Consider the following 21,674-nt stretch of genomic DNA (forward strand, 5'->3'; position numbering starts at 1 on the left):
ATCTCGGATAGACAGAAGCGACGAATGGTGAGAACAGTCAGAATCAACCCACAGACCAGCACCAAAGACCTACAACATCATCTTGCAGCAGATGGAGTCACTGTGCAGCGTTCAACCATTTGGCGCACTTCACACAAGGAGATGCTGTATGTAAGAGTGATGCAGAGGAAGCCTTTTCCACAGCACAAACAGAGACACTTGAGGTTTGCTAAAGCACATTTGGACAAGCCAGCTTCATTCTGGAATAAGGTGCTGTGGACTGATGAAACTAACATTGAGTTATTTGGGCATAACAAGGGGCGTTATGCATGGAGGAAAAAGAACACAGCAGTCCAAGAAAAACACCTGCTGCCTCCAGTAAAATATGGTGGTGGTTCCATCATTCTGTGGGGCTGTGTGGCCAGTGCAGGGACTGGGAATCCTGTCATAGTTGAGGGACACATGGATTCCACTCAGTATCAGCAGATTCTGGAGAATCAGTGACAAAGCTGAAGCTGCGCCGGGGCTGGATCTTTCAACAAGACAACGACCCGAGACACTGCTCAAAATCCACTAAGGCTTTCATGCAGAGGAACAAGTGCAACATCCTGCAACGTTCATCTCAGTCCCCAGACCTGAATATTATTGAAAATCTGTGGTGTGAGTTAAAGAGAGCTGTTGATGCTCAGAAGCCATCAAACCTGAATGAACTAGAGATGTTGTGTAAAGAGGAATGGTCCAAAATACCTTCAACCACAATCCAGACAATCCAGACAATGGAAGCGTTTAGAGGCTGGAATTTCTGCAAAAGGCGGATCTACTAAATATTGCTTTCATTTCTTTTTTTGTGGAGCCCAAATTTATGCACCTGCCTGATTTTGTTAAAACAATTATTGCACACTTTCTGTAAATCCAATAAACTTCATTTCACTTCTCAAATATCACGGTGTGTGTCTCCTATATGATATATTTAACTGACATTTTTTATTGTAACAACCAACGATTTATACAGGAAAATAATGACTATTAACAAGGTTGCCCAAACTTTTGCATCCCACTGTATAATCTTTATCTCAGTATTTGGATCTATACTCCATCAGAGTGTGAATGTGTGAATGTTTTTAGATTGCACTTGAGTATAGAAGTGTTTGTATGAGTAGGTGTGAATAGGTGAATGAGGCATGTTGTATACAGTGTTTTGAGTCCTCAGAGAGAGTAGAAAAGCGCTATATAAGAATCAGTCCATTTATATAAGAATCAGTCCATTTACATGAGTCCAACACCACAAAGCAAAAGTTAAAACCAGCAAAACGATATTTCAAACCAATTATCACAGTGATTTTACTTTAGAAACATAAGCAGGTAGAAACAGAAGCTGCAGCAGGACCTCTCATGAGTTTGGTCAGCTTTCACACAGCTTTCAGCTTCCATCACTCTGGACTTTTGGCTAGCTTAGTGTTTGCATGCCGTCTTGCTATCTTAGCATTAGCATGCTGTCTGTGCAGATGCTTGCAAAAAGCCAAAGTGATGTAAGCAGCTTAATGCAGCTGTTTCTGTCCTGGAGACAGCTTCCGCTTTACCATTGCTCACATCCTTTTGTGCAATAAAAATAAAAGTTGTCCATATAGACTAGCATTTTCCTCCTCTGACAAATGAAGTCAAATCACCTAGTTGTAGTGTAACCAATAAGCAAGACTGATAGGCAAACAGCCTAACAATTCCAAGGAACTATGCTTCTGGAACCGGTTCTTGATTTCCATCCCTAATAAACAGCGCTGGACTGGTTATCCGGCATACCGGGGATTTTCCCAGTGGGCCGACGTACTTTTAGGCCAATGAGTTGAATGCATTGGGACAATGAAAGATGTGCAACATCGGGCGCTGTTCATTTTCATTAATGACACTTTTTTGCCCAATCAAATCTCATAACGCAACCGGGCGCTTCCCTATCTTCGCTGTGTGCTCACGCACCTTGTGTGGAAGAATGGCCGAAAAGGTGGAGCTCAAAAGCTAAAAAAAAAAAGAAGAAACTAACAATAAATGTAGCAAAGTGTTTCAAATTAATGTTTATATAGGTTCTCCTCATGTATTGTGTGGAGTATGTGATGATGGGAATTAGGTGAATTATGTGGGATCAATAAGATGTTGAGCAGGGGTAGGAATGAATAAGTATGTTCATACTTCTTCCTACTCCTTTTCAGACCAAACATTGTTACATTATGTCAGACGATTTTGTTTTATTTCATTATATATTTTTTGTTTATCTGAACACATACGTGTGTGTGTGTATATCTACATATATATTCGTATCTGTAAATGAAAATATATGTAGTGTGTATATATTGTTTTTTGTTTTATATGTCTGAAACAAATAAAGATACAATACAATACAATACAATACAATACAATGACATTAGCTTTTGGTGATGTTGCACTGTCAACAGTAGTACCAACAACAACTAGTAACCAGCCCTCACGCTGCTGTTTTTAGCACCAGATGTGGAGAAGTGAAGGAGTGAAGCAGGTTTTTTTTGTGTGTGATTTGATTTCTTGAGCAAACATGATGGGCTGCCTGAAACAAAATTACCAGTCCCATTCTAGCTTTGCAAATAAATAAATAGGTTTCAGTTAGATTGCAGGGTTGCTGCACACCAGCCCCACAAGCACTGACAGCAGCCCATTCTTGCTCAATCAAATCTCTTAATGCAACCATCCCTGCCCCTACCTACCCTGTGTGCCCTATTGAAAAGTTTCATGTGGAAGAACTGGTTGATACAGGCAAACTCACAGTCATAAGAACCTTCTGTTGGTAGTACCAGCTGTGGGGAAGTGCTGGATGAGGGACAGCAGTCCCAATAACTTTAGTCCTCAAATTCTAAACTACTTTCATCAGACACTGCCTATCGGCCTTGTTCTGAACCTGAAAAACTATAGACGTAAAATAAAACCAAACCTTACTCACTGTGGTGCTTGAATACATGTAGTCCAGCAACTGAAGTTATACGTAAAAAGGTGTGAATTTTATATGAGGGTATCAACATAAATCTATTTGGCTAAATACACAAAATTAAGCAGGATACTGGACAGTGTGGTATTACTCACAGGACTGTTTCCGAAAGTGGATTCCTTGTTGTTACTCTTGTGAATACAGCAGGTATGGTCACAGGAGCAGCAGCATGCCATGGTGTCTTGCTGATTGCCCTCCCAAAGTTGCTTCTGAGTTTCATTTCCATTTCTGTTCATGTCTTCTTCCTGCTCATCCGGCCACAATCCTGTATCTACAGATACTGACTCTGGCTTACAATTTATAGCCATCTCAGGGATAGTCTCCTGTGATTTCCAATTATTAGACAGGTGAAAGAAAGAAGGAGATGAAGAGAAGAGCTCTTGATGTGCTGGTCTTTGTGTCATTCCTGGGCAACTCATGGACAAATTTGTTTTGTTTGGAACAGCATGAAGAGCCCCATATGATAAATTCTTGGTCAGAGTATTGCGCTGAATTTGCAGGTCTGTCCATGACTGGACAGCACGAAAGGGGCTGGAGGTGTCCAAAGGTAGAATGATAGGGAGACGAGTGCTTTTTGACTCAGGAGTGTATGGAACATCCTTTCTGTGGACAATATGAGAAGACAGATATGACGGCATTTGAACTGAAACAGAACGATTTGATGGTCTGACATTCGGGATTGCAGACTGGGATGTGGATGTCAGTGAGGAAGGTACATCCAAGGAGCCATTTGCAGCTCTTGAGGTCTGGCCTCTGTCTGTGTTCGCTGAGTATGACATCGGTAAAGGCATGGCATTGCCTGTGGAAGAAAATGAATCTACAGGAAGATTTCCAGGAGTTCCATCTGAGACTTCAAAGCTTCCTGACGCTTCAGGGGTTGGATTGGACAACTGGATGGGTTCTGCCCAATAGACTCGCCCTTCAGTATTAAGCTGCTGAAAAAAGTCATCTAAATCTATATTCTCATTGTCAGAGTCATCTACTGAGGTTTCAAATACCAGATCTAAGTTCTCAATTGCAATGAGATTATTGGGTTTTACTTCATCTCCACTGTGTGCCTGTGCAACTTGATTGTGTAAGCGTATGTAACTCCCGGGTGATTCACTTTCTTTACCAGCAACGTGTTTTTGATAGAGTTTTCTAATATCGTTGTGTTTTGTCTTTGCTGACATGTCATCATGCACAGTAGAGGAGTTGACCAGTGTATCCATTTCTGACTGGCTTTCTACTTCAGAAGATGAAGGTGCAGAACCTTCTGACAGATTAGCGGGAGTTTCTGTGTCTGAGATGTAAACGACAGCTTCTTGAGAAAGTTGGGGACCGTGTCCCTCACTTTCTTGCTGTTGTTTTTCATTCCTCTGAAATTTTTCCAACAGTATACCATTCATCTTGGCATTTGTACCATTTTGGATCTGACAGGATAGAGCAAGATCATTGTTATCATTGTGAGAATGCTGCCTGTTCTCTGGGGGTAAGAATGCACTATGCTGTCCAGAGACAACTTGCTCTGACTGGTCTGAAATTTCTCCTGAAGCTGGGTCTATGAGGTCATTTTGATGATGTGATTGTGATGACACATCAGGCTGACAAACTGGGATGTCAAGTTTATAAGAAAGGGAGGAAGGTGTGGGAAAACCTTCCTCTAATTTTGAGAAGTCCAAAACAGGTGGTGCTGATGGATTAGCTTTGTCCAAATGAAAAGAGAGCAAAGGGAGACTTTCATCCTCTTCCTTTTGTGTATCAGCAGTTGGCTTTGAAAAACTTATTCCATCAGAATCTAGAAAAAAAGATTTGTTTTTGTTGCTTTCGGGAGTTTGCGAGATTAACTTGAGTAATTTGGGAGAGACGAAAGTGGGTGGAGAACAGATCTCTCTGTTAGCAGAGTGAGGTAAAAGAGGGGAAGTGGGATGCTGAGACGATATAGGACCAGAAGAAAAACTTTGTATTGAAGCGGGTGGAGACTGATCCGGATTTGGTGCTGTTTCAGTGTTTGCAATTTGCAGGTCACAACTTGAGAGAGGCAGTGAGGCAGAAGCTATGGAAGAGCTCGAGTCTATAGTAGAATCTGGTGAAGGGCAGGGTGAGGAAGGGAGATATTTATTAACACCACAAGAGGTCATTGTTGAGGCAGGGATGGGAGATTTGTCAGTATGAGGAGAAAAAGCAGAAGACTCTGGTTTCTCACTGTCCTGATTGTCACCACTCACTTCTGAAAACCCTGAGCGAGCCTGAAATCAAACAGGAAATACAGTCAAACATCTGAACATTCAAATGCTCTAAATATCCTAAATAGCAATTTAGTATACTCTACGATCTAGTGTCAGTGTTATGAATTAGGGTAGTGCCCTGCATTTCAATAAACTTGACAGACTGTGAGAAAAGTGAGACTGCATTGACAAGAGAAGAGACCTTGATGATTTCAGATCCTGGTGATGCCAAATGAGGGACCAGTGGTATAAAGGGTTCTTCTAGAAAGCCACTGCTGTCTGACTGGCAGCTGTTGGTCCGCATTACACCTCTCACTGCTCAAACAAATGAAGGAGGAATGAGAAGACAAAGAGAAAGGGGACATGGAATTATATCCACAACTTATCAAAGTCTCTGGTATTTGTCTCAACGCTGGAATTTAAAAAGTTTTAAAAACATGTTGTGGGAAATCTGTTTTTTATTCCAAACTTTCTAGAGGTCTATTGTTCCCAGGCCAGCTAATAAAAACAATCTCTCCAGCATGTCCAGTGCCTGCCCCAGGATCAGACACCCTTCAGAGAAAGACATTTGCATACATAGTCTCATTCTTTCCATCAGCTCCCACAGCTCAGGGTCATAGGATGAACCGAGATCAGTCAACTCATGCTAGTTGAATTGCTGCGATAATTGTATGGAGCTGAATATAATGGATTTAATTGTTTTTAACCCAGGCAGCACGGTGGCACGGTGGTTAGCACTGTTGCCGCACAGCAAGAAGGTCCTGAGTTCAATTCCACCATCAGGCCGGGGTCTTTCTGTGTGGAGTTTGCATGTTCTCCCCGTGTTTGCGTGGGTTCCCTCCGGGTACTCCGGCTTCCTCCCACCGTCCAAAGACATGCAGCTTGTGGGGATAGGTTAATTGAATAATCCAAATTGTCACTAGGTGTGAATGGTTGTCTGTCCCTGTGTGTTGGCCCTGCGACAGACTGGCGACCTGTCCAGGGTGTACCCCGCCTCTCACCCTATGACAGCTGGGATAGCCTCCAGCGCCCCCCGCGACCCTGAAAAGGATAAGCGGAAGCGAATGGATGGATGGATGTTTTTAACCCTTGTTCATTGTAGCTTTTTGTGTGTTTTTTGTGTGCACTGTTTTTTATTAGATTGTCACCTCACAAACTTTGAGTTTTTTGCAGGTTTCCTCCAGATTGGTCGAATCCATGTATATCCATGATATTTGGTACTTTGAACATATGGGCATGACCAAACCCCCAGTCCCCAACAGCTTTTCCCTTGCAGCAAATGACAGCAGCAACATTATTCTCTTGTTCCTTGTGGAGAGACCCTTAGCTTTGCTTGGCCTTGTGTCTGTGAGCTGGTTTCTTGCTAGTAGTTCTTGTGCTTAACTTACTCATTGTGTATATACACAGATCACTGAAACGTAAGAGCTGAACTGCTTTTTTGCTCTGAACACTTGTTCTCCTGTTGTTCATCTAGGGAGTTAGGTTTAGCATATGCCTTCTGTTTGTTTAGTTTTTTGCTTGTTTTTTTGTCACATAGGAATAAGGTAGCACAGCTCCTTGAAAGATAGCCGCTTTTGATTGTTGTTTTGGCATTGGTTCATCCTGGAGTCAGTTACTGGTATTGCTTGTGACCAAGTATGTGCTAATAAACAATGTCTTTGACAGAAAATTACTGGTTAGACTCCACCTGTTTTGTGACCACAGTAGGGACTCTCTTTGAAGTTTATACATTCCCAGTGATGTGCAAGATGTCCTACTTATCCTTGGTCTTTGCTTCCTTCCAGGAAGGCATTTTAGTGCGAATCAGGAGATTCTCAAAGTATTCCCTTCACTGCCCTACCTTATATAAATGCCCTTAAGCTAAACATAATGTTTATTATAGACAAATTGAAAGAATCACAAAGGTTCAATAATAAAGACGAGACTCTGTACTCTCAGGATTTAGATTAGGCAAGCTGTTCCTCCCAATCACATCCCTCCAGTAGTCCAATCACACCGAAGTCCCCCAGTTTGACAATGCATGCCCCAGACCACATTGATCTTGTAGTAGAAAATGAAAAACAGGAACTTTTCTGTCATTTAATTGTTTATTGCTTAATTACTTTGTGTAGTATGAATGGCCATAGGGTGAATTTTTATCAGTAGGAAATGCTGTGAAACCTAGCAGATCAAACATGTTAAGAAATATTATTATTATTATTATTAATGCTCAATACTGAACTGAGACTTATTTTTATGCATTTACTACTAAGTTTAAATCCAAGCTCTCCCATCTATCCTGCTCTCAAACCCTTGCTGTTTTAGTCAGATGTAGTTTATTGTCCAGTGAGCAGACCACACAGTGGGAATTTAGGGACTGCTGCATCTTTGTTTTTACAGAGATGCAGCATGCAGCATTTTACAGAAGCATGGCTCAGTGACAGAGCTCCAGACACCACCATTCAGCTACACGGGCTCATTTCATTTCGTGCAGACAGAAATGCAGCTCTGTGCGGTAAGACTCCTGGTGGTGGCTTGTGTGTCTATGTAACATAGTTAGAGTTGAAGTTAAATCCCGCTAAATGGGACATTGGCGCCACCTACTGTTGAAAAAGTCACCCTGCAGCATTCACAAAGGGCTAGGAATTCTGGGTAATCCCCAGAATAATGGAGGATTCCTGCGAGATTTTGTGCTGATTGCCCACGACATTAAAAAGAGAGCATTCCAACCATTGCCTTTTTGTTGTGAATGCAGACCAGAGAAGACACTACACAGAGGTCACATCTACATAAACTTGGAATGGTGCAAAAACTCTGTGCTTGTTTCTTACTACTGCTCGTTGTTGGTAGAGTTTAGGACTGTTAGATGCAGACCTTTTTAACTTTCCTCGGGAATTCACTGCGGTGTTCATTACAGCAGTGTAAATGCCACCCGGCACTAACGCTAAGGGGGCGATCAGCGAGCTGCAGTACTCACACCCGATGGACTGTTTATTATCGCCAGAGATTTCAACCACTCAAATCTCAAGTCACTGCTTCTGAAATTGCATCAACACGTGGACTTTGCGGTGAGGGGAAAAAATGGGCTGGATCTTGTTTATACAAACATTTCAGCATGTAGAGGGCAAAGTCTCGCCCCCACCTCAAATACTCAGACCACTTGTTATGCTATTTCCAGCATGCAGACCGCTCGTCATGCAGACCGCTCGTCAGACGCTGGAAACCAGTTCTGAACAGATGAAACTTGGCCTGCAGGAGCTCTCTCTGCTTTTCAGGACTGTTTTGAGCACAGTGACTGGGACATGTTCAGGGAAGCTCTATGAAATGGCGACTGCACCAACTTGAAGGAGAACACATCATCTGTGTGCTCAGCCCAATGCTGTTCACTCTACTGACTCACGACTGTGCAGCGATGCACAGTTCAAACCAATGACATGACTGTGGTGGGTCTCATCAGCAAGAATGACGAGTCAGCATACAGAGAGGAGGTGCAACAGCTAACGGACTGGTGTAGAGTCAACAACCTGTCTCTGAATGTGGACAAAAGAGATAATTGTTGACTTTAGGAGAGCATGGAGAGATCACTGTCCACTGAACATCGATGGATCCTCTGTGGAGGTCGTCAAGAGCACCAAATTCCTTGGTGTCCACCTGGCGGAGAACCTCTCCTGGTCCCTCAACACCAGCTCCATGACTAAGAAGGCTCAACAGCATCTCTACTTCTTGCAGAAGCTGAGAAAAGCCCATCTCCCTCCATCCATTCTCACTATGTTCTACAGAGGGACTATCGAGAGCATCCTGAGCAGCTGTATCACTGTCTGGTATGGTAACTGCACCGTATCCGATCGCAATACCCTACAACAGACAGTGAGAACACCTGAGAAGATCGTTGGAGCCTCTCTTCCCTCCATCACAGACACTTATGGCACCCACTGCATCTGCAAAGCCACCAGCATTGTGGAGGACCCCACATACCCCTCACATACACTCTTCATCTTGCTGCCTTCAGGCAAGAGGTACCGGACCATTCGGGCCCTCACTGCCAGTCTGTGAAACAGTTTCTTTCCCCAAGCCGCCAGACTCCTGAACACTCAGTGACTGGACCGACACACACACACCTTCATACACCAAGTTACTTTTTGCACATTTCTATTGCACTATTGTGTCAGCACTGTCTTGTCTCTGTATTGTTCTGTTCTGTCTACTGTTGCACTGTCTTTGTTTTGTTTTTGTGCAATCTTTGCACATTGCACTTTATGTTATCCTGTGTTGATATGTAGCACCATGGTCTTGGAGTAACGTTGTCTCTGTACTGTACCCCTATACATGGTTGGAATGACAATAAAGCCACTTAACTTAACTTAATGGGAGAACATACATGAGGTTTAAGCCTTGGACAAGTTTGAAACCTTATGTCCTCCACAATAAAAGTGGCTGAAAATAAACACCGGTATCACTTCATCCAGTTCCTAATTTTATAAATTCTGCACTCCGCTTTGCAGTCTCCAGTATCATTCAGCTGCAGCCAGATGCTGCTCATTTTACATTTTTCGCTCAGTTCTCCACTTTTTTCCTGACATGCTTGCATTTAAATCCGGCTCCCCGTCTCTTTGTGCACCTGGCCTGTACCACTACACTTGCTGTCTTCGGAAGGTCTGCCTTGGCATATGAAATTATCTCGTGATAATATATGATATGATTGTATCACAGATAAAGCAGGTCAAGTCCAAGGCAGATACATTTTTTTTGGTTGTGCAAAGATCTTGTAGAAGTTCCTCTTAGTGCTGCTTAGTACTTGTTTAATCTTTAGACCATTGAAAATGTAGTAAGTCTAATAGCTTTTCCAGGAAGAAAAAAGCATGAAAGTTAAGTTGTAAACTGAAACAACCCATGTAGCATTTACCATATGGGTCTATAATTGGACAACATCTCAAGCTCTTCAGTGTAGGTTCAAGTATAAGTCAAGTGTATTTGAAGTATAGTATGGTCAAGTGTATGCTTTTTAAGCAAAAGCTTAATTAGATGTACCTAAAACACAACTGTGTAAATATTAAACATGCTCTGGTCTCTGCACTTGAGGGTGCAAGAGAGCAATGCAATAAAATTCCCTCGATCACATACTGTATTAATGCTGCAATTACAACATGATGTAATACTTGGTTTGACAGTAATGATCCAAATATGAAAATGACCAAAGCCTGTAACGACTTTGCATCTCTGGATCATGGTAGACTCTTCCATGATGGTAAAACTGCATGCAAATAATGTAATTGTGCTCTGTTTATGTCCATGAATTACATACCTACAAAGAATCCCAGATGTTTCATGTATGAGGAAGTTTTTATCCTTTTATAATTGGGACTGAATAAAAAATAGTGAGTGAATAAAAAACAGCAAAGAATGAGAAGGTATGCAGAGATTTAACAGATCATGTAGCACCTGAATGAAGCATCCACTTTGTCCTCTTTCCATGTTACTTCTATGAAGAGAAAACTTTGCTGATATTTCTTTAATTGCTACAGTCTTGTTACTTTGTAATTGTACAGTTTTACTAACCAAAGTTTTCTGCTCCTCCCACGTAGCTCACTGCGACACTGCTTTCATCAAAGCTCTGTATCTAGAATGAGATATGAAATATAATGTGTATGATTAGTAAAACTCACAGGAAGTCAACACAGAAGGAAAAATATTAGATATACAGGGTGGGCCATTTATATGGATACAGCGTAATAACATGGGAATGGTTGGTGATGTTAAAGTCCTGTTTGTGGCACATTAGTAGATGCGAGGGGGCAAACTCCTCAAGGTGGGTGGTGACCATGGTGACCATTTAGAAGTCGGCCATCTTGGATACAATAGGAAGAGGGCCATGTGACACATCAAACTTATTGGTAATGTCACAAGAAAAACAAAGGTGTGAAAAACCTATTTAAATTGCACAACACATTTTTAAGCAATTATTTTAAAAAATACCAGATGTAGCATAAATGATACAAATGAAATATATCGAAATTAATATGTAATTAATTTTGTAAACAAAATTGTTCACTAAACTCTCTATTTTAAAAAACTGTCCATTGTGTTCATATTTCAGGTTTTAAGGGCTTCTCTGTTCTATAACAGACTTCAACTTGCCTCCTCCATTTCAAATGATTCCCTGATCTGTCCTTGGCTCTTCTTCCTCTGTAAGAAAGATTTAGCTGCCAAGGGGTGACCTTCTCTCAGGGGTGCAGATTTGAGCGCTCCCTCCTGGGATAGTAAATAAACTAAGGGATGTTGGGATTGAAGGTCTGGATCATTTCCTTGTTCCTCTGCCAAAGTACTCAGAGACGCAGTCTCTAGAGAGCCTGGTTTAACTCTTTTTAAGCAGACGTTTTTGTCTCTAGGGCTGGATGTGGGTTGCTGTGACTCAGATGCAGGATCACAGTTGGCAGCAGGTATATTCAGGCCATGGGTTTTATTCCTGTGTATTTGGCCAAGTGACTTTTTTGATGCTCGTCTGAACAGCATGCCCATGCGCCTTCTCCTCTCCTGGGCCTCAGGAGGCAGGTCTTTTCCTTGTGTTGCTTTCAGTGGAGAGGAGGAAGATCCTATAAAGCTGGAGAATGCTGTAGTGACCTGCTGTAGAACCTCAAGTTGTCTAAACCGATCTGAGATAGGAAGAACAAAACAAAGTCTTGTTTTCAGAAATATGGACTTGATTAAACAACGTACAGCATCACGAAAACAATGTCTCTCCATTGTTTGTGTATTTGTAGCACAGATTTAGTATTCCTCGTGTGTGCTGAAGTCTGATGCCTTCAAAATACTTTTGAAAACAGGCTTTTGTTTGTTTTTTCACTTCTATCAACAATCTGAGTTTGATGGGGGCTTGACTGTGAACCAGATCTCATCAGCCTCCATTAGTGTGGACCTCACTGATGACAGTATGAAAGCAAATACTTGTCACCAGATGTCAATATTTTATATAAGAAACAAGGAATCAGTTGGACTCACTGCTGACGTCTGGGTTCTCCAGGTCCAGACGGTTTTTCTGAGCCTCTAGAAACACTTGGAGATTTATTCCTCTTGCATGAGACTGATAATTAATGAATCGTGCCGGAATGCGTCCAGAGAGGTCAGGCTCATCACAGCCAAAGCCCAGGTCCAAGAGAATCTCTTCTGGGTCGTCGTTCCATAGGTTAAGTACATCCATCACACTGCAAGTATGAGAAGGTATAATTGCTCAGAACCGATTCAAATAGTTCCAGTTGTATGGTTCTGTTGTGTGTCGGTCAGTGTTTAACCTGAGTGGTCCAGAGTGACCTGAAGTTGCTGAGCTAAAGCTGTTCCACCTACTAAGGGCTGGACCTGAGCTGCTCCACCTGTATGATACAATCAAAGCACAAGGTTTTATTTGATTTAATGCATTTATATATAAATCGAGGATACTTAACAGTATTTTAAAATATTAGATTTGAACTTATAAACTAGTTTCATGATTTCAATTTGCCATGAAACGGCTGTGTGCAGGCAGGAGAGTCCCAAACGCAAACTGACTGAGGCAGAAACGCAGCTTTATTTGCGGACACAAGGAAGTACGAAACTAAACTAGACTGGGTAGCTCTAAGAAATAATGCCTACGAGGAAACACTGGGACCACACAGCATGAGGGAGGGCACGACACAGGACTGAGGGAAGCGCTTACCTTTTTATCTCGTATCTCCTTCTATATACGTGCGCATGCAACCCAAACCAGAAATCCCATTATATTCTTTAAAGGCTCAAACGCTATGATAGATACCTACATTTAGTGTTATTTTATTTATTATGCTTATTTGTAAACATTCAAGTTACATTAGAGTACAGTGTTTGGGTATTTCAACCATATTAGATCTGATATTTTAAGCTGCCAAAAGCACACAATCTTTCCAGACCTGCTAATCAGGACTAAAAAAAGAGAAAGAAAAGAGAAAAGACACGTTTAATTGTGCACTCACATCTTCTGCTGGTCTTTGGTGATCACTGCCCGACTGAGCCTGTTGTCTTTGACCCCTTTGCTCTTGGCTGATTCATATTTATTGTACAGCTGTCAAGCATCCTAATAGCTTTTCCATGATCCTTTTACTTTCTATGCAAACTATGTGCTTTGCAGAGGGGGAGCGCGAGCTCATTTGCCTAGTAAATATTACTTGTAGTTGTGCAACTATATTTGTAGTTTTAGGCGCTGGTATCACTGTAACATGTTTTATTAATTCTAATGAAGCACAGTTTTGAAGTGGCACTCACTCACCACTTAGCTCTGCTTAATATAAGGATGTGTAATATCTTATAGTCTGCTTCAACTGAAAGTTATGTAAAATGTGTTTGTAGCAGCCTCTCCCTGGCGCTGAGTTAAACCCTGAAAGTCTTTGCTTCTTTTTTTTAATTTAATAGTTTTATAGTTTTTAGCAGGTTATAGATCCATCCATCCATTCTCCTTGTCAGGGCTGAGGGGGGCTGGAGCCTGTCCCAGCTAGCATTGGGCGAGAGGCGGGGTACACACAGCGAGACAGATAACCATGCACACCTATGGGCAATTTAGATTCAACACTGCATGTCTTTGGACTGTGGAAGACCCACACATGGGGAGAACATGCAAACTCCACACAGAAACAGCCGGACTCAGAGCCTTCTTGCTGTGAGGCAGCAGAGCTAATTACCATGCCACCATGTCGGTTACAGTCAGATTTGGAAACTCCTCTGAACTATAATAAACATCTTACTGTTGCTATTGTGCACCCTAACATATTGTTCATTGAGAAATTCAATGTTGGCACATACCTCGATTAATTCCCACCTTAAATTTCACCATATTAAATTTGATCCAACCTCTAAAAGCATCATCAATAGTTAGTCCTTGATTTAAAACGACCAGCACTTTCATATTCAAACCACCTTCACTGAAAACAACTAACTCATCCGTCTATGCTGGTTGATTATGAGCTATTCTTCTGTAAATACATTTAAGTGGAGCTCTGTGCTGTGTCACAACAGACTCCCTCTGTACTGCTGTCTGTGTGATTCTGTATGACTGACAGAAACATGGTGAAGAAGAGCGATCTCCTTACCGCAGAAACTCCTGGACCGTCTTCACTCCTTGTTTGGCGTATAAAGACGCTGCAGGGAAGAAAGGTCGTGTTAGCCAAACAGCAAAGCAAATGGAGCATGTGGAGCTATAATGACAGAAACACAGACAGAAACATCAGGAAGGCAGAAACAACACATTTGCTGCTCGTTGAAAGTCGGTACAACCTGTAAAGGTCTGCTGTCAAAGTCCCTGAGCTATATTAGGAAAGTGTTTCTCTGTCCCTCACCGTCCCACCCTTTTTTCTTCTGGAGGATGTTTAAGCTTTGGCACTTGCCCCTGCCTCCCTCTCCCAGACTGGGAGTCGAGAAACAGTCATTTCCATGTGTGTGCTTTGTTGTAATGCTCAGGCCAAAGGTGGTCTGTAGCTCTGTGATCATTATGTCCTCAGCTTCGTTGCTTTGAAGCCTCAGTAAACCCGTTCATGGTGATTTTATGAGCTTAGTTGTTTGTTTAATGTTATACTGAATAAACCATGTTGATGATGATAATTATACGAGTAAGCCAACTTCCTGACCTTTGATTGACAGGTCATCAGCAAATGAGCCGCAGACCAAGACAGCAGTGCAAACACACATAGTAAAAATAAAGTACAGGACATGGGTTTAAAAATCAGTGTGTAATAGAAAACCATGTGTGCAGTCTTACCTCAGATGGGCAACAACACGCTACATATTCCACTGTGTCATTGTTTATCTAACACAACATGAAGCCAAAAAGCAGTGTGTGAAAAAAGTCAATACATGATGATGATGATGTCATTCCTATAGCTTCTCTCAGGTTTCCTCATTTTAAGACTTGGCAGCGAATATTAATTAATAATTATATCCTGGTACATCAAATGTCAGATTGGTTTGTGATGACTGTAGTTCATGTTTGTGACTAAACTTGAAAACGGTGAAATCTGTACTCGAAGAAGTCTGTCCTGATTTCTATGAGCTAAACACTGAGATAGTTGTGGTGAAGTGTCAACACAGCAACTATGTCCTCAGTATAAATACACAAGATATTCTGGCAACTTTCTGCTGGTCTTGAAAGATATACACTGAAAGATTAAGCAGTGACTTATTTTCCTAAACTGCGAGCTTGTAAGGAATCCCTGCTGATGATGTTGCCTTACAAGTCCAGGAAATGACACTATTTACCTTCTACACCCAGCGCCAAGTCATCGTCACTGCTGGGGTTCCTCTGCAGAGGCCCTAAAGGGAAGATACAGCATTGTGAGAACCAGAAAATACTACGGCAGTGTGCATCAACAGTGTCAGGGCCTGTGCAAGATTTACAGACAATCCCAAGAGAAAGTGCTATACAAGCATCCACTTTGGCTTCCTCCCACAGTCCAAAGACATGTAAGGTTAACTGGTGATTTTAATTGGCCATTAATGGGAGGTAGATTAGGTGTTTACAGTAAGAATGTCTTTGATGGTCATTTAGACATTTAGAAAAGTGCAAAAAGTGTAAATGCAGTTTCCATTTTCTGTTTCAGCCAAAGCAGATACACTTAGATGAAAGTATGCCGTTTCACTGACTGGAACATGAAATCACAAAAATGTCTACATCTCTACAGTAAGTATTTTACAGGGCCAGGTCAAAATGGAAAGAATCTTACAATTATATGTTTTCCATGTGGCACTATGAATCACATCATTATTTCTGTCAAGCTCAAAGGTTCATTTTTCCTCCTGAATATTGAGGGTTAATTGTCATTTAAATGTAACTTTTGTTTGAAATTGAACATGGTCTATGTAAGTGTACCGTACAACTGAAACTATGTTGCAGTCATCAGGCATAACATCATGACCATGTGCCTAATATTGGGTTGGTCCCCCTTCAGCTACACAGACCTGACCCAGTGAGGCATGGACTGACCCCTGAAGGTGTGCGGATGTTAGTGATGGGATTTCCGGCTCTTTTTAGAGAACCGGCTCTTTCGGTTCGGCTCACTAAAAAGAGCCGGCTCTTTCGGCTCCGAACCGGCTCTTCAGGTTGTTTTGTTGCTTTAATAAATTTATTATTAACAATAATATAAAATTATGCACAAAAGGAATTACTAACGTAAAAAAAGTGGTTTTATTTATATATGTCTATATATAAATATATGCGGTGGCCCCTAGAGACAAAACACGTACAAACTCCAAAACACATTTCTAGCATGAACTGAACTTCCAAAGCAGAGCTACTAGATCACTTAAATTACACAATTGAAAGCATGTGTGTATTGTTTGTGTATTTATACACAGGCACTCAAATATATTCAAATAATTTTAAAAAAAGTTCATTTACCTGTTACTACCACACACCAAATCCGGTCGTTGGTACTTGCTGGCTTGTGTAGCCACAAGATAACAAAAGCTCAACACTGCGCCCAGCATCCTGGAGCACTTCTGTTGTCTTTTGTACGTGTTTTGAGTTTTTATGTGCTTCTGAGTTTGTACGTGTTTTTACGTGTTTTGAAGTTTTTACATGTTTTGGAGTTTGTACGTGTTTTTACGTGTTTTGGAGTTTGTACATGCTTCAGAGTTCGTACGTGATTTGAAGTTTGTATGTGCTTTGTCTCTAGGGGCCACCGTAGATATACTTTTATTTATTCACTCCACATAAAATGTAATAAATAAATCATATAATACAAAAAACAACTATTTACATTTCAACTTTTAACTATTTAAATTTTCAGCTGTTTCCTTTTACAAATTCAAAGTGAAACAACACAAAACACTGCAAACCACAACACAATTAAATATAAATTATAATATGAAAACTAAAAGAAGATGCATATTCTCTGTCATATGGACCTGTATGAATAAACTTTCTGAATCCTTTATCATCTGCAGCTGAAAATAGTTGTGGATGATTACTATACCTTTCTAATGTGACGTTGTTGTCCCTGGCTCTCTCTCTCTCTCCCTCCCGCTCTGTTCCTGTGCTACTGAGTGTAACTACCGCCCCTCCCCCCTCTGCTCAGCGTAAAGTACAAGGCTCGTGTGCAGAGTGAAGCGGAAAAAAAGTGCGAGAGAGAGAGAGAGGGTGAGAGAAAGAAAGAAAAAAAAACGCACGTGACTGCTCGCGATGAGGAGCCGGCTCGCGTCGTTCACGTCAAAGAGTCGGCTCTAAGAGCCATTTCGTTCGCGAACGACCCATCACTAGCAGAGGTATCTGATGCTAACATGTTAGCAACAGATCCTTTCAGTCCTGTGAATTGTGGGCTGTAGCCTCCATGGATTGAGGCCCATTTCTGCTTTGTGGCAGGGCACAGTGACCTGCTGAATACAGGAATACAGTTTCCATGGAATAGTGCAACAATGCTCAGGTAAGTGGTACGTGGCAAAGAAACCTCCACATGGATGGTTGAAGCCAAGGACTCCCAGCCACACATAAACATCACACTGACTCCACCAGCTAGTTTTCTTCCCATAGTGCATCCTGGTGCCATGTCTTTTACAAACGTTTCCACGAAAAGAAAAAGTGTTTCATCAGATGAGGTCACCTTCTGTCTTTCATCAGTTTGAGCTGCTATAGTAACTTGTCCGTTGTGTACGGACCAGCCTTTGCTCTTTAATTAGTCTTGGCTAATTAAATGACCCTTTCGCTTGTTCACCACTGTTCCTTCCTTGTAACACTTTTGAACAGTACGACAGTGTGCACAGTATCTTTGTGTTCCTAGGACAGAGATCTCAGATGTCATTACTGAGATCTGCTGGAGCCGCTCACCCAGTTTGGGAGTCCCTGCCCAGAGTGCTCTGATTACCACAGGGACCACTATTGCCACTGTTACTCTCAACCTCTTCTCAAGATCCTCTCTCAGACCTTGGTATTTCTTGAGTTCCTTGTCTTCCTTCTCCCTGATCTTGCTATCACCATCTATGATTACGACCTTCCTTCTCTGCTTGTCGGCCACCACTATGTCTGGTTGGTTAGCCATTAGCACTTTGTCCGTCTGTATCTGAAAGTCCCATGGGAGCTTAGCTTGGTTATTCTCAACCACCCCTGGGGACGTATCTCCTTTGGACCGCAGGTCTTCCAGACCAAAACCACCACAAATGTTACTGTAAACTATGCCAGCCACTTGGTTATGCTGTTGCATGTATACCATGCCTTCTAGCATATTTTTCATTCACTTTTTGTTCACTTTCATTTAATAATAAATAATAATAATAATAATAATATAATAATAATAATAATAATAATAATAATAATAATATAATAATAATAATAATGAAGAAGATCTTTTTCTATTACTTTTCCCTTTCACACATTAGATGCTAAGCTAATGGGCCAAAAGCAGCACAGACATGAACAAACCATCTGTTTGTCACTGACAGAACAGCACATTGATTTGAGATCTGTAACGCCATGTTAAAATACATGGTTCCAGTGCAGGTACGTAGAAATGTTCAAGAAACATGTGTTTATTCATGATTGTTGAATAATAATGGCACAAATGACCAGTCACCAGTGTTTTTATTCTCCTAAAGTTATATTTTCTTCTCTAGATATTGTAGCCCACACTCATCATTCTGTAAAATCCACAGAATCACTGTGAGTGACTTGTTATAGTCAAACAGAGAATAGTGTGGGGTTCTTTTGATTTACACACGTGTAACAAAGAAGCAACAGTGCCTTGAATTACAGACACAATAGCGAGCTGGATGTTTTTCTTCAGGGAGCCGGAGCGGGAAAGAGGCATAAGGACTATTTGTTGTTCCCATGGTGTTCTCAACCACTATTTGCATGCTGTTTGAATAGGCTTGCCTCAGGATGGGGTGAGGCAAGAAGGCTTACATAATTCATACTGCTCCACAACAACATGCATAAATGTGTGCATGTTGTTGGAACAGCTTTTAATTTCCAAACCACCAGATTTTCAGTTTTAGTTCAAATGTAGTTATAGTCTTCAGTAAAAAGCATAATGATGACTGTGGCAGCCGTTTTGGATAAAAACAACTCATTAAAACATTAAACAGCACATGATGTTGAGACTGGATCAACTCAAATAGACTGTATAAAGAACGTACAGCAGGAACAACATCTATTGATCAGACAGCTTCGTCTATCAAGGATTTGCAGCGTCTACTCTACAGGATAGAATAACCAACATTTTCTGCTCGTATTTGCAGGCGGAGCTCTCTGCCTCATTTAAAAGGGCTCTAGATGACTACAGAAACAATCGAATCCAAACAGACAAAGTACTCACCACTCTGTAGCACAAACTAACACAAAGAATAAAACAATATACAGCTGAGGCGGAGTGAAGGCGCGAAAGAGCTTACAGGCAAAAGAGAAACAGAAGGATTCCCATTGTTCGTACCTGCGTCTTCCTGCAGTGGCTCTTGCTTTGCATCTTCCCTGCAAACACAGGTCACATTTTATGAGAAGGAGGAACAGAGTACTCACACACAGAGGTAAGTTTCCATCACTTCTGAGATCATTACGCTGAGTCGGGATGGGGATACGTTTACTATCACCACCTGCCATATTCTAAACATGCTCTTAAAATATCCCTGCAGCTTGTCTTCATGCTAAAAATAAACTATTTATATTTTTATTTCATTCATAAAATAAAGCCAAGTCACTACATCCTAAGTAGTCCACTTAAGCACACATAATGTGGGCAGGATACGGTACTATTGTCGTGGGCACCATCCTTTATAAACATTGGGTACTGTGTGTGAAGGGTGGCAACAGTATGCTCCATCTTCATCCTCAATCTCCTCCACAAATATGACAAAAATGAGGTCAATTATACAGGTATTTACTATTTCTTTAAATAGTAAATACCTGTATAGTAGTAATAGTAGTAAAGTAGCAGAAGTAATAAACTATTTACTAAGTAGTAGTAAATAGTTTATTAATTATTTTGCTCGTGTTTTACTTTAGTCAAGAGTTTGAGTACACCTGAGGATGTTTCTCATGATCAATCAAATAAAAACTATGACGCACAAAATGAAACTCTGACTACTATCCACAGGAAACATTTGTGTTTCTTAAAATGTGTTCTCAGCAGAACAACAATGATGTTAGGAAGTGACATCTCAAAATCATATTGATCAGTGTAGCTTAGTTCATCTTTTGTCTTTGTTTAATTTAATGCCCCAATGAAAAGTCATCATCTATTAAAAACAGTCCTCAGACCTGACCAGCTGTCTGTACTGGAAGAACACATAAAACAGTTGGTGTTGTTGCATCTTAAACTGACAGTATACCGACTACTGACCCTAGTGCCATTGTAACTTCCAGCTTGTGATCATAGAACCAGTGAGTTAATAAAGCCATCGAACCAGAGAAGGTTACAATGATCACCTTTCCTCTTGCATTAGTATGAAGCCAAGTCAGTAAAGTGGGTCTTCACATATATTCTCCCATACAAGGATTTAGTTCATGTTTCAACATTATATATATAAGTCCAGGATACTTTCTGTGAATCATTACAAAGCAGCTGGGGGTGTGACCAGGTGAACACAGGTTTTCTGGGTAATTGAGATTTGATTTAAAAAGAAAAAAGTCATTTCCATTAAAATTTAGACTCCAAAACGTTTGATTTGAACCCTTAAATTTGCTGCCTAGCTTAGTCACTCATTAGACGAGTAATTTAAAAAAAAAATTGTATTTTGGGCTTAACAGTTCCCAACTAGGCGTGTGAAAAATTCACCGCAAAGTACGCGGCGTTATCACGGCGAAGCGTGTAACAGGCACGCCGTGCCTCTCCTCAACATGAAATGGACACACTTGCGGAAGTTGCAGTATGTTGCCAGCAGAGGGAGATATGTTCAAGCCATCATGAACATAATAATGGGAACGCATTATTACATTATTATCACATTTATATGTATGTACATATCAGTCCCTTAGCTTAATGGTTTCTGACAATGAGGACCCTTCACATGTTTTTGTTCACTACTGATATCATCTCTCCCTGCTGCTAATGCTACTTCTGCAGGCATGAAATGCTGTGTCTATTATGCGTTTTTCTATGATATTGGGTAAGGTAAAATGTGACAAAACTACAAATAAGTGAAGTGGTATTTTGTAATCTTAGAGGTTGATTGCCAACTGTTTACACTGACAAAGCAGTCTGTATTCATGGCTTGATACTCACTGAGTGACATTGGTGCTGAGCCACTTCCCAACACTGTCCTGACTTGGATTTCCTGTGGTGGACAAGCAAATTATAAAGAAACCACTAACAGTAAACACAAAGAGACGGCAGCAGGACGCTTCCACTAACAGATTGCACCATAACAGCAACAGTTGAACTGACATGGTCATTTTACACTTTAACAGTAAAGACATCCTTTCTAATACAATAAGAAGAATGTGGCTATTTTTGGAAACAAGTTGGAAGTATTGTGGGTCACATGTCAGAAAAGTAATGAAAACACTAACATGATCTGGGGAACTA

The 21,674-nt window shown here is 41.1% G+C and overlaps 1 protein-coding gene across 2 annotated transcripts in view; it reads right to left on the minus strand.

The window, feature by feature from the left end:
• itprid1 (ITPR interacting domain containing 1) overlaps nucleotides 1-21,674 on the minus strand; it is a 54,342-nt gene that overhangs the window by 32,227 nt on the left and 441 nt on the right. For both annotated transcript variants that reach the window (XM_005951827.3, XM_042216636.1), the window contains 10 exons: nucleotides 21,372-21,423; nucleotides 19,584-19,621; nucleotides 15,424-15,477; nucleotides 14,262-14,310; nucleotides 12,459-12,536; nucleotides 12,169-12,371; nucleotides 11,308-11,822; nucleotides 10,729-10,789; nucleotides 5,396-5,508; nucleotides 3,082-5,214 (listed from right to left, as the gene is read on the minus strand). In XM_005951827.3, coding sequence (XP_005951889.1) covers nucleotides 3,082-5,214; nucleotides 5,396-5,508; nucleotides 10,729-10,789; nucleotides 11,308-11,822; nucleotides 12,169-12,371; nucleotides 12,459-12,536; nucleotides 14,262-14,310; nucleotides 15,424-15,477; nucleotides 19,584-19,621; nucleotides 21,372-21,423 — 3,296 coding nt within the window. The remainder of the gene's footprint in view (nucleotides 1-3,081; nucleotides 5,215-5,395; nucleotides 5,509-10,728; nucleotides 10,790-11,307; nucleotides 11,823-12,168; nucleotides 12,372-12,458; nucleotides 12,537-14,261; nucleotides 14,311-15,423; nucleotides 15,478-19,583; nucleotides 19,622-21,371; nucleotides 21,424-21,674) is intronic.

The sequence above is a fragment of the Haplochromis burtoni genome, unplaced genomic scaffold, assembly GCF_018398535.1.
Source record: "Haplochromis burtoni strain Fernald_Lab_line unplaced genomic scaffold, NCSU_Asbu1 Contig_1149, whole genome shotgun sequence".
NCBI lineage: Eukaryota > Metazoa > Chordata > Actinopteri > Cichliformes > Cichlidae > Haplochromis > Haplochromis burtoni.